The 13,238-nt window shown below is 43.6% G+C and overlaps 2 protein-coding genes across 6 annotated transcripts; one reads left to right on the forward strand and one right to left on the reverse strand.

Annotated features, from left to right (window-relative positions):
- The first annotated feature begins 509 nt into the window (after nt 1-509).
- On the forward strand, nt 510-2,811 carry C1GALT1C1 (C1GALT1 specific chaperone 1). Of its 4 annotated transcripts, none has more exons than XM_059859251.1 (2): nt 510-530; nt 1,423-2,811. In XM_059859251.1, exon 2 carries the CDS (start codon nt 1,428-1,430, stop codon nt 2,382-2,384), a length of 957 nt encoding a protein of 318 aa, XP_059715234.1. In that variant the 5' UTR covers nt 510-530; nt 1,423-1,427; the 3' UTR covers nt 2,385-2,811. The 4 variants fall into 4 exon arrangements, with proteins under 4 accessions (XP_059715234.1, XP_059715233.1, XP_059715232.1 ...); XM_059859250.1 differs by lacking the exon at nt 510-530 and adding an exon at nt 883-933; XM_059859249.1 differs by lacking the exon at nt 510-530 and adding an exon at nt 905-995.
- Nucleotides 2,812-5,333: 2,522 nt separating this feature from the next.
- MCTS1 (MCTS1 re-initiation and release factor) lies at nt 5,334-11,593 on the reverse strand. 2 transcript variants are annotated; one of them, XM_059859252.1, is made up of 6 exons: nt 11,445-11,591; nt 10,595-10,747; nt 9,793-9,890; nt 8,591-8,724; nt 7,493-7,560; nt 5,334-5,556 (listed from the first exon to the last, which is right to left on the reverse strand). In XM_059859252.1, the coding sequence occupies exons 1-6, from the start codon at nt 11,453-11,455 to the stop codon at nt 5,475-5,477; spliced, it is 546 nt and encodes a 181-aa protein (XP_059715235.1). In that variant the 5' UTR covers nt 11,456-11,591; the 3' UTR covers nt 5,334-5,474. The 2 variants fall into 2 exon arrangements, with proteins under 2 accessions (XP_059715235.1, XP_059715236.1); XM_059859253.1 differs by lacking the exon at nt 7,493-7,560 and having other exon boundaries at nt 8,559-8,724; nt 11,445-11,593.
- Between the last annotated feature and the right edge of the window lie 1,645 nt (nt 11,594-13,238).

The following is a 13,238-nucleotide window of genomic DNA, read 5'->3' on the forward strand; positions in this document are numbered from 1 at the left end:
ATTGATCCTGGCTACAGTTTACGGCCAGTTCCGCCTTTCCTTTACTATTCTGTCCCCATTCATATACGTTCTCATTTAAAAGCAGAGTTTGTGCTGAAAAGTTGAACTTTTCCTGCAAGATATGGCTTGTGATGCAGGTTCAGCTCTGGGTGGGAGCCCGAGGCGAGTTCTGAACTGCCAATCTTGGGGATAACAAAGGGCATAAAGACGGGTGATGCCAGCCAGGCGAATGGAACGAGAGACATAGCAGGAGCCGGGAACTGCCGATCTTTTTGGATAATAAAGGAGACAAGGACGGGCGCCAGTGAGATGGATGGACAGAGAGACGGGGGCGGGGCAGAGGACTGCGGAGGGAGAGTGACACTTGTGGAAGGGGGCACTGTGATGGGATAAAAGCCCAGGGATTGCTTAACTGGGATTCTCCTCGGAGACACCAGCTCGAGCTGTTTAGGTGTTGCTGTGCTGGGAATAAATCCCTCTATTGGACGAGACATAGGAGACTCAGCTATGGGAAACCTGCGGTCGAACCGGTGAGGAAACCTGGTCTGTGTAATTGCAGTGTGTGGGGAGCCAAGCGGGGGACCCGTTGTGTGCCTGGGGCCGCCGTGAAGAGGCTTCTGTCCCAGCAGCGACTGTCTCTGGCGGTGGGAGCGTGACTGCCAAGGACCAGAACGGTCGGAGCGGGAAGGTTCTCTAACAACTGCGCTGGCACAGTAGGGCCCGCGGCTGTCCCCGCAGCGCTCTGCGAGAGCCTCGGCAGTGGCGCGGGGGCCCCGGGGAGCCTGCGGGGAGCTGGGGGGCGGGCGGGCCGTGAGGGAGGCAGGGCGGCACGCGCACCGCCAGGCGGCGCCCTCGCCCCACCGAGCGCGCGGAGCCCGGGGCCGCCGCGCGGCGCTTCCGGCCGCGCAGGAAGGGGCGGCGCGCGCGGCTCCGGTGAGCGGCGGGAGCGGCGGGGCCGCGCTCGGGGAGCTCGGCGAGCTGCGGCGGGAGCGGCGGTACCGCCGGGGCCGCGGGTCGGGGAGTCTGGGGAGCTGCGGCGGCTCCGGCACCGAGCGCCGTGGAGCGGGGCAGGCGGGGACCGGGCTCCGGGAGGGCTCCCCGCGAAACGCCGCCACGCGCGGGCCGCGTCAGCGCCCGAGCCTGTCCCGCGGCCTCTCGGTGCTGCGGACGAGGAGACGGCGGGGCCGGGGCCGTGCGGTCACGGCAGCGGAGAGGGGCCGGGGCACAGGGCTCGTGTCGTACCGTTACCGAGAGCTGCGACCGGGAACCTGGATATCGCCAACGCTTTCACCAGCCTTGTCCCGGTGCGGGAGATAAGGGAACTGCAGCTGGGTTTAGAAATTGAGGACTGCATTAGAACCGTATGGAACCTGCACTAGTGCACTTCTTCTTGTGAGTTCTTACAGTGTGTCTCTTTTCTAGGAAAAATGATTTCTGAAAGCAGCTCCTTCATCAAGGGTGTGGTGCTTGGAGGAGTCTTCTGCATGTTGGTTACGCTCCTCGGACACATTAAGGTGGGCCACGGGACCAAAGCACATCACCACGAGCATCATCACATCCAGGCTCCCAACAAGGAAGATGTCTTAAACCTTTCTGAAGGTGAACGTGTGGAGCTTAGTAAAAACATCAATGTTTACTGTATCATCCTTGTCAAACCAAAAGATCTGGGGCACTGGGCTGCAGCAAGGGAGACCTGGAGCAAGCACTGTGACAAGGCAGAATTCTACAGCTCAGAAAAGGTAAAAGTGTTCGATTCTGTAGCCGTCAACACAAACGATATGTGGGCGATGATGCGGAAAGCTTACAAGATAACGTACGAACGCTATAAAGATGAATTCAGCTGGTTCTTCCTTGCGTATCCAACAACATTTGCTATAATTGAAAATCTCAAGTATTTCTTACTGAAAAAAGACCCCTCTCAGCCTTTTTACATAGGCCACACTGTGAAATCTGGTGACCTTGAGTATGTAGATGGCGAGGGAGGGATCGTCTTAAGCATTGAGTCGCTAAGACGACTCTCCCATGTTCTTGAAGACCCTGACAAGTGTCCAGAGCAGGGAGGTATGATTTGGAAACTGGCAGAGGACAAACAGCTGGCAATCTGCCTGAAGTACAGCGGCGTGTTTGCCGAAAACGCTGAAGATTCCGAAGGGAAAGACGTCTTTAACACTAAATCCGTGGGGGCCCTCATTAAGGAGGCCATGTCCACGCACCCGCAGCAGGTGGTGGACGGCTGCTGCTCCGACATGGCCATCACCTTCAGCGGGCTGGCCCCCAACCACATGCACGTGATGATGTACGGCGTGTACAGGCTCCGGCCCTACGGCCACTCGTACAGCGACGCCCTGGTCTTCCTGCCCCCTCCGGGCTCGGACAATGACTAATGGGTCCTCAGGAAAGGCTTGGAACCCTGGGGTTGGCTCTTCTCACAACACACAGTTGTACTGACACATTCTGGTACTGGTGTACAGGTTCTTTTGCACACTGAGGGTTGGTAAAGCTCTTAATTTTAAAAGTGGAAGGAGAATTTTTTTTCTAAATATTTTATAGAGAAATGCTTCTGGCTTTTGACAGTGCTGGAATGAAATGATAAAAAGAAGATGTTAATGTTTATTATAAAAGGAAATTAAGTTTATAGGGGGGTTTGTACATGTAAATATTTATTAATGAAAACTGAAATGAACTTTAGTCTACTCTTAAAAATATATTTTTGCAAGACTTTGATTATTTCAGTTCTTCCAGGCATTTCTAGAATGTCTTTATATCTTTCTAAGTTGTACCAATAAAACTGACTACAGATTCAGTCTCAAAGACTGTAACTTTAAGCTATTTCTTTTACACTCAATATACACTCAATATCTTGAGCTTATATGGCACCTTCCACCTCATGTACAGCCTTCTAAGAGCAGGAAGCAAGGTGACAAGAAATCTTGCAGCAGAATAATATCAAGTGCCCTTTGGACTACTGTTTCTAAGCAGACAAAGATAAACTGTATTTGAATAGGTATTAACATGGTCAGGGTGTCTGTTAGCACAAGATTAATTACTAATTTAAAATTTCACTCCATCTATAAGCATGTTATAATAAAGGTTCAGTATTATTTTTACTCCTGATAGTGGATGCTAATAGTGTTTACAGGGAAGAAGCTGGTTAATTGTCAGTACAATTTAGTGTTTGGTTTGGGGTGTTTTTTTTTTTTTTTAACAATAGAGTGCACTTAGTTTTACACAAGTTCCTGGGTCACACTCCTACCCAGCCACAAACTGTGCAGACAAAGAGCACTTCAGGACTCACTCCATTTAGAATTCAGTGACCTGACATGGGTGTTTCAAGACTTGAGGAAGGTATTACATCCATCTGTTACATCTGTGACTGTCACAGGCTTTGTTGGTATTACAATATCCATAAAACAGAGGAACAGACTCTGTTCTCTCAGCTTTAACCAACCAGTTGTAACACCCTACCCAGAGCTAGTCCACAAGTGGGCAGGTGGAGAAGTGAAACGGCTGCTTCAGAGCTGATGAGACTATCCACATCTTTGGTTTTTTGTTTTAAGCATCAGGTTTTTGACAAGATAAGACAACGGCTCAGATCCCCATACAGGCTCCCACAGCTCAGCTGCTTTTTGAAAGGTGAGACAAGATGCACTTTCTCATCCCCCCATCAGTCAGAGCTCAGCTGACAGCAACATGATTGCTGCCCAAAACCTAGGTAAAACTTATACCTTTGATGCTTTGCTAATCTGGTATATAAATTAAGCCTGATTTGATTTGTATCTCCTTACAGAATAATACAGCTGCAAAAACTTAGACAAAACCAGATAAAGCAAGCAAAACTTTCAGTGTTTCCAATTATCAGAAACAGTTCTAACCCCCCATGCAGCAACAGCAGTCATAGAATGAGAGTGAACAATTCCAACAAGAAAAAAATCTCATTTGTCACAGATTTGAGGTGCTGTAGGACAACAGGAAGAGATAAGATGGAAGCAAACCACAAAAGGCAAGAGTAGCTCATTTTACACCAAAAAAAAAACCACCAACACTGAAGCATTAACTGATTTCCCATAGTACCAGAAATCAGTACATTTACAATGAAGTCTTTAAGATGCACAGAAACATTCACCAGCATTCTGAAGTTCTGAGTATGATCAGAACTCTTTCTACAACACTGCTTAAATTTTGTCTTCCTGCATTGATAGTTTCAGATTTTCTCTGTCATTTTCAGAAGTACAGTCTTGTAAATAATTTTACAGAATTTTAAAAGCAGCTTTCCTTCTGCCATGTCTTAACTTGGCTTTAGAATCAGGTGGAGAACACCTTGGCTACTATCATCTGTAAAGGTCTAGGGTGGGGAAACCAAGTCTGCAGAGCAGCACAAGGCCCTGGCACACAAAGTTACATTCTGCTGCTGTAAAATGCAGGTGTTAGAATAAAGACCTGAAATATTAATAAATGCTTCCAGAGACAGTTATGAGTGGTAGACCTTAAAAGTATCCTTAATTTATTACAGTATTCCATTTTTCCGTAGGCATAGCTTTGGGTATGCTGAACAAAGGATTGGGTTATCCAGACGGACACACGGTGCTCCTGAACCCATTCTGTAGCTGTACAGAGACATGTGGCAGTGTGCACAAGCTGAGAGCTCTTCAAGTTCCACCTGAAAAAGTTGCTCCTGGCTACACTGAAAAACATGTTTTGCTGTCATGCCTTTATTTAACAGTGATTTTGTTTCTGCTCCTGAAATAAGGCGGCTCACAGGGAGTAGAGAGCGTCAGGCACCAGGGTGGCACACACTTCACTGGCAGTGTGCCCACTATTACTACAAACTCCTCTAGAAGGAGAGCAGTATCAAAGTGTTGGCAGGTAGAAATCTGAACATATATACAGTCTTCAGATAAGAGCCACCATAAAAGAATTTCTAATCCACATATCAGTCTGAGTTCATAAATCCTATACAGATAAATGCATATTAAAAAGAGAAAATCCTTAAGTAAAATGAAGTTAATGCTCTTAATAAGTTTAAAAAAAAGTCAAAAAACCTGATTTCTCCACATTCAAGAAACTAGGTAGACTAACAAGATGTCAAGAAAAAATCTGAAATGCTTCAGAGGTTTTGTAAACCATATTTATATTTCACACACACTTTATATTATGCTTTTAGAAGAGCACAAAAATGTAAACATTTCTTGGCTTTTTCCTCCATTTGAAATAGTCTACTCACAGTCCATGCAGAATCTTTCATCAAATATTTTCAGTCACTGAAGACTCAGGTTTAAGACAAAACAAAATAACTGTAATAAAAAGAAATCTAGAAAACTATTGTAGCCTAACAGTATTTTTGCATTCAACTGATTTATTTAGCATAGCCACAGAACAAAATAATTTGTACATTCAGTCACATTAAAAACAAGGAATTACAAAGCAGTCCACATTTAATCTAAGTGCATTCCTTTGCAGTAACAGTTCCTGTTGTTTCACTTGTATGTCTTCATATGCCAAAGGCCATCATTTAAATAGTGGATATTTTCAATACCAATCCCTTTGTTGACCTTCTCACTGTAGGAGGAAAAACATACAGAAGTATTAGCTAGGTTAAATATGAGAGCACTACAAAATATATTATTTCAACTAGAAACTGCAGCATTTGTCAACTGGAATGGGAAAGTTACCAACCACAAAGTCTTTATCTTCCACAGCAGGTGGACAAGAAACAATATTTGCTATTACATGTGCCCATATTGCTGACTGATAAGAGGACAATATTTGCCTTCCACATTTTTTCAACAGCTTTCCACAGCATTTTTACTACTTTTTTGTGGGACACAGTTCTTCAAACAACACTTCTGCTACTCTTCTTCATTTAACCATTTCTCTATCAAAGTAGCACAGCAGTTGTGAGGCTTCCTCTCCAAGCACAGGATGTGGTACAAGATGACTGGAATGTAGAATCTAACAAGTTCTGGTTCCAAGTGTGCCAATGACACAATCAAATGCAGGTGAGCTACCTCACTTCTAGTTGCAGGTCATCTACCCACTTAATAAAGAATTAAAAATGCTAAATTTATGTGCAGCTTGTTAGAGACATGCTATCCTCCATAGTATTGACTATCTTTTGAGTAATGTCATCTTTTGAAAATTACTGGTTTATGTCTGTGTTTATTTTTCCAGTTTGAAAAAAAACACCAATGAACTAGTTTTGCCACAATAAACAAAACAAATCTCTTTCTGAGAGTGAGAACAAGTTTCATTCTGCTAGAGAATATAATTTATCTTATTTACACCAAGTGTTCTATTACTTACGCAACTGTCCAAAATTATTCAGGAAGGGAAATGCTGCTAACGCAATATTAACACATTATATGCAGTAACTACATCAAGAGATTGAAATCCCACCGCCTAAACCAGGAAATTATGGAAGAATGTCACACAAAAAAAGCAGCTAACAGGCTGCAGAGAGGAGTATCATTTCATTTTCCTCTCCAGTTCGTGTTGCTTCTCACAGGAACAGGATATTCAGCTGCAAGGCTGGTGGATTTGAAATAAGGTACACAAATGACCTTGGTTTGCAATGATCACAGTGTGTCACTGCTCTCTTAGGACTTGGACACAGGAAGCTTTTCTTTCCACTTACTCTTGGAGTCTTTTGAAGCACCACAAAGAATCCTGAAAAATATAATTCCTCAACAGCTACAGCAGTCCAAATCCAGGCTTCTACAGTCCCACTCTATACCTGTCCTCCAAGACATTCCCACCTCTCTGCCTTGTGCTACTATTACGACTTAGGAAAGGCTTGTTGAGAATTAACCACAAAAAACAGTGACTTGTTTTCACCAAAAAAAGCTTCCTCACTGCCCCAAGTGACAGACAGGTATGGAAACCCTATCCAGACAGGTCTGGAACCCTGGAAGTTCTTCTATTAACGTCTTGCAGGATGTGAGGTGGTGCACCCAGAAGGTTTGGCCCAAACCTTCTGGGTGCACCACCTCACATCCTGCAAGACATTAATAGAGCTTAAAATGACCTAGTGATTTAGCTACTTATAATTTAGCATTATCTGAAAGCCAAGAACAACTAACATCCATTTCCATTTTCTGTATCTCTTTTCCTTCTCAAACAGTTTTCTATTTATTCCAAGCAGGCCTCTGAATTTCACAAGAGGCTCAGCTAAGTCAGTCAGCACATCAAGCAGGAATGAGCTGTATGTGGGTACACCCTGAAGAAAAAGAGCAGGCCATAGAGAAAAAAAAAGCCTGGACAGGCAAACAAGATCCAGCAGGACTTGAGTCTCTGCTGTCCCTGCAGACGAAAATCACTTCAATGTTTTCAATCCTCTCAAATCCAAATTACATCTCTTGCCTAGCCCAGGTAGTACTCTGTACTCAACACATGCTGCAACAGCAATGCAGAAACCTTGACAGTGGTGCTTATACTCCAAACTAACATAAGAATAATAACATGGGACAGGTTATATTTCAGCTTTTAAAACACTTACATGTCCTCAGCTGACATCTTCATTACTCCCACACATAATGCATGTTGTTTTCCCTCTGCCATAATTGCCTACCAATTACTGCTAAGGAAAACAGAGTTCTTTTTAAACTATTTCAGAAAAGTCAAAGCAATATGAAGAAATTACTTCCAAAAACACTTTCAAAAGCCAGTGTTGAACTTTTAATCTTTTAGTAATTCTAGAGTTCCAGTTCTTAAAGATAAGCAAACAGTGCACCGAATTTAACAACTGAATCAGTGTGTAGAACAAAGCATGTATTTATGAACTTGAAACAGCAATTACAGAAAAAAAATCTCCCAGGGCTAAATTTCTTCCTTTGTGCCTAACACAGAGATGACAGTCTCTGCCTTTCTGGAACAAAACAGCACATGTTTGTGGGGCCATTTTAGATTCCAAGGCACAGAAGAATTGAGACACCAATTTAAAAACCACAAGTACTGAAATCACATGTGTCCTTTTCAGAGCTCAGCAACACGTGATGTTTACTGCTGATCTTTTCCTATAGCATCCAACTAACAACAAAAGCAGCACAGCTTGGTGTTATAAATGCTGTATTTGTTCAGTGTTCCTTTGTCAGTAATATAAGGAGTGAATTAGCATGCTTTCCTCATTTTACATACACTAACTTCATCAGACACATAGAGCAAGTCCTGACTGCAGTAAAGCTGATCCTACCCACCCTTCCAAATTCCCTAAGAATAGGAGAGAATTCTTTTGAAGGGAATACAAGACTGACTAAGGAGGCAGGGCACAAATTGCACTGCATCTCATCTACTTTTACCATTCTGCATAAAATCACTAAGGAGCTCCACTTACCAATGAGATTAATGAACCAGCAGCCCACCCAACAGTACAGCAGGAATAGTTATGTGGTTTGGAACATACAGTAAGTGGAAAAATATGAACAACTTTAACCTTGCCAAGCAGTATCTAAACCTCTGCACCTCCTTTCTGATTACTAGTTATTTCATGAAATCCAATTAAAACCCAAAGTAATACAGATAATAATAAACTGAGAACACAAGAAGAGAAATTTAACTCATCTCACAGTGAGCAACAATTCATAGTTGAGAAGGATACAACAACAGTGTCAACAGCAGCAGGGTAAAGCTTTGCTCCAGGAGATGTCAGGCCAGGGCACATTATATTAGCTCCACTCAGGACGAATTTAATGGCACCTTTATCAACCTGCTGATGCGGGAGAATAAATGGGTCTAGGAGGGGAAAGACACAGCATTGCCATTAATACAGCACCATGACAACATGAACAGCTCATTATAAAATCAGTTTAAAGAGGGCAATTAGATATAGAGTATCCTGCAAGGGGAGGAAGTTTGAGAAACAATTACCAGAGCTCCTGCTGGGTGGTACCATCCCAAAAGGACACAAATACTGACCCAAAAGGACATAAATACTGTCCTCCTAGACCACATCTTTTATCTGAGAACCAAAGGTAATCCAGCACTTCAGGCTATGGCTCCTGCACACATACAGACCCATAGACTGAGCAATAATTTTCCCCTAGGGAAAACAGCCACACAACTGCCCATCCTAAAAGATCTTAAAACCAAAGGGTCTTAAATCCTGCAAACTCCATGTTCTCTTACAAATTACTCCAACATGAAAGAAAAACAGCTTAACATTAACAGAACAAAAAAGGCAAACACAGACAAAATTCATGAAAGCTCTCAGCTCTCCAAGCCATCCTTCAAGTGCAGGCACACTCTTGAAGTATTTCCAACACCAAGATCTGACTGAATAACATTCTTTGGGATTCAAAACAGAATAACACAATCAAGCAGAACAGCAAGAAAAAATTGCAAGAGTAAATTGTGAAAAGTAAAAAGCATGCAGCCTAAGTTCCTACAGGAGACAGATACATATCATTAAACTAAGGAATAGTTTTCTAGTAAGAACTTACAAGTATTTGTATAACAACACGACTTGAAAGAAAAAAGATAGGGACCAACAACAGCAAATTTATATCTCTGTCCTAAGGGAGCCTCTCAAGATTTTTTACAGAGCTTTACACAATTTAATTCTTATTTATCAAAGTTCAGATTGCTTAACATATAGCATGGAAGCAATTAACACAGACATGTGAAATAGAAAATTAATAAATTCCAGTTAAGAAAGTATACTTTATCTTTAAAATCTATTCTGGAATACGCATATGCATGGAACTTATGGAAAGGAAGCTCTTTTTAATTTGGTTCTACAGATGTCCTGTGGAATCACAGTCAGCCTTCTCTTCCCAGCACAACCACCCTCAGGAAACTTACATTTGTGAAGCAACCTTAGCGTCGGGTAAAAAATCCCTTCTCTTTGCCTGAAGAACAGCAACTCCCCATTCACAGTGAGGATTTCTATATGTTCATGACTGCAAGATTAGAAAAAAAAAAGAAAATCCAAGAGCTACTTAACCCTTCTATACTTTAAATACAGTATTTTACTTTATGGAGTCTGGTCTGTCTTAGCACCTGAGAATAAAAATAGTCAATTAGTAACAAAATTTAAAACTGAAAGTATTATCTTTTTGTATGACTTGTTCTTCAGCAGTGGCCTCCTTCTTCCCCCTTTGAGAAAAAAGAAACCTACTGACAAAATACACAAACTGCATTTCCTTGGTGTTGCTTTTTAAATGCAAAACGAAGAATAACAAGGACTTGGCAAAAATGTACTACCCTCTATTTAAAAAAAAAAAGGAAAAATAATCAAGATGATACATGGAAGCCCAAAAATAGTACAAAATGTTACTGACAGGAATCCAAACAATTTTGAGCTTCCATGTCCATAAAGCTGAATGCTTCCCTTCAACAACAGACTGATCCTTGGAGAGACCCTGAATACACTGCACCTTAGCTACCAGGAAGCATTTATAAGTTCTTCAAGGATCCTACTAGCACATGCCTTCAAAGCACAATGAGCACATGCCAACTTTCTAATCTGGCCATAACACCTTAACACGGACTACTAAGCTATTAAGAGATGATGGATGTCTAGCAAAAGTGTTGGGTTTATTTACTGTACAAAGGAAGCAATCCTAGCACCTTGAAAGCAAAGTTTAAGAGAAGAGATACTTACCATCTTACTATTTTGACTGGATCTTTCTTTGGCATGATTTGGTTTAGCCATGGTTCAATAACAGGAAATTGGTCTATCAATTGATTCTTGATACCTTTAATAACTGAAGTCTTCAGCTGGATACAGTTTGATACATTCTCCTTTTCATCAAATCTGTCAAGTGAAAGTATTTTAGAAATGCACAATTTGTTGCACAAAAGATGCATTTTTTCAGGAGCTGTCTTCAGAAGTGTTAATAAATTCAGTATAGAAGTCTAATAGCAGACTGACTGTCCAACTTTCAAATGCAGGATTTCATTTCATTAGGCTTAAATTTGTCCCCGGGGAACACTTGGGCTGGGGGAAGGCAGGGGGGTCCCCCCTCAGTAGACTGTCTTCATCCCTAAACTTTTTGTACGGCCACAGCACGTGTTTAGTCTCACAGATAAACCCTGGCCCACGGCACTATTTTATTCAACTCCAAGAGTACTCTGCTACACAAACACCCACAGCCCTGCTCCGATGTCAATCCTTCACGTCCACCACAGAAGCACGAACGGCGCTCTGTACCACCCGAAGTTGGGATAAGTTAATGACTCAGCTCCATTTAACGAGCGAGTGCCCAGAGCAAAGCCGAGGGCTGCGGGCGGCGCTGCCCGAGGAGGCCGCGGGGCCGCTCCCGCCAGCGCAGCGCCGAGCGAGGGGCTGAGGGGGAGCCCGGCCCCATCCCATCCCATCCCATCCCATCCCATCCCATCCCATCCCATCCCCTCCCCTCCCTTCCCTTCCCTTCCCTTCCCTTCCCTTCCCTTCCCTTCCCTTCCCTTCCCTTCCTCCGCGCCTCCCTCGCCCCCCGCCCGGCCGCACTCACTTCTTGAACATCCTGCGGGCGGGGGGCGCCGGGCGGGCAGGCCGGGGCCGGCGGCGGGCGGGCACCCACAGCCTCGGCGCTGCTCACACGCGGCTCCGGCCGGGCCGTGCCTCGCTCCGCGCCCGCCGGAAGCGCCGCTCCATCCCCGCGGAACGGGCGGGGCCAGCCGGCAGCACGGCAGCGAGCGCCGGGGCGGTGCCTGTGCCTCTCGCCTCGGTATCGCCCCCTGCCCGCCGCGGCCCTATGCACAACAGCGGCGTTATTGGGCTTTCACAACCACCGGCTGCCTGGTACTCACAGGCACGGTGCTGCTTTCCCAGATAATAGATCGATTTTTGGTAAAATAAGAAGAGCGAAGTGCTAATAGCTACTGACATCATTTAAACACAAAATACGTTTAACGGGAAAAAAGCCATCTTCAAACTAGCAGAGCAGAAGCTATCCTCGCGACAGCTCCAGAGAAAGACACAAGATACTATCAACAGCATTCTGGGGGAAAAAAATAGTGTTCTTGTCAAACAGCAGATACTGGAGCTGGGGCAGGGAATCAGTCCCAGGTGACAGTGCCTCGTCTTCAGGGTGGGGAGGGAGCGGAAGCCTGGCTTGCAGAGAAGATCTTGACTGCCAGGCAGACAGATGGATTCTGGTGGAGAGAGCCACCCATAGTGCTTATTAGAATCAAATTGGGTTTTTCTTGGTGATGGCTGCAGCAGTTGTGAATAGAAAACCGTAGGCAGACAGAATTTACCACACTGCTTTTTCACTCTTTGAGGAACAGAGCTGTGTTTGTTCTTTAGGCTGGTGTTTGCTATAAAAAAAGACATACAGGTGATCACCCAGTTTCTTTTTAGAGTCATGGAAATGCCACCACTGGCATAAAGGGGAGGGAGGAGAGGACATAAAACACCAGGTTACCATTGTGCTAACAACCGAGTTCTTTTTCCCATACAAAACGATTGAATCACCTTTGATACTATAATATAATATAATTAAAATCTAATACTTAAAAGTTACATCAGCCAAACAAAGTAAAATCAAGCTTTATAAATGGTATCATTCAAATAGTGCAGTACAGCTGTGGGAACAACCACACTAATAACTTTTTTAAAGGATAGGAATTAACTATAGCATTATATAAATAGTCAAGCATTTCACTCAGGAATGCCACCTTCACCTACTTTGTAGCATCCCCAAAACTACAGAGTGATGATCAAGAATTCAATTTTAACTGAAACACAGTGACACTGCTCATCTCCAGGATTAGAAAATGAGAATGGGAGTTAATCACACTGACAAACTATTCCATACGTTCTGGTGATCCTCACAAAACCTTTAATCAAATAACACTTTGCCATGCAAACAACCACATTTTTAAAAACTGTAATGAAAAATCCATCATATTCTACCTCAAATGATAGAAACATAAGGTAAAACTTCTACTCTTCTTGAGAAAGACAGCACATATCACTGAAGTCACCTGAGTCACTGGCTTCACACCTGCCTAAAACAGCAAGATTAGGCCCAAATTTTCAAAAATTGCCTTTGTCAAGAGGAAGGTCTTACCTCTACACTTCTGCTACCTTAAAGCAGTTACTGTTCAGCCTCAACACCAAAAAGCTGGAGACGTTTGCTCTGGTTGCAGGGTCACTTTTAAGTACTAAAATTTTAAAAGCATGGTACCTGGACAAGACTGACAAAGCAAGGGGAACATCCAACAATTGCTCTGACAGAAACCACCCCTAAGGATCACATGCTAAATAGAAAGGACTTAGGATTTCATCCCCCGTAAGTTTT

This window comes from Haemorhous mexicanus, chromosome 14, assembly GCF_027477595.1.
Source record: "Haemorhous mexicanus isolate bHaeMex1 chromosome 14, bHaeMex1.pri, whole genome shotgun sequence".
NCBI lineage: Eukaryota > Metazoa > Chordata > Aves > Passeriformes > Fringillidae > Haemorhous > Haemorhous mexicanus.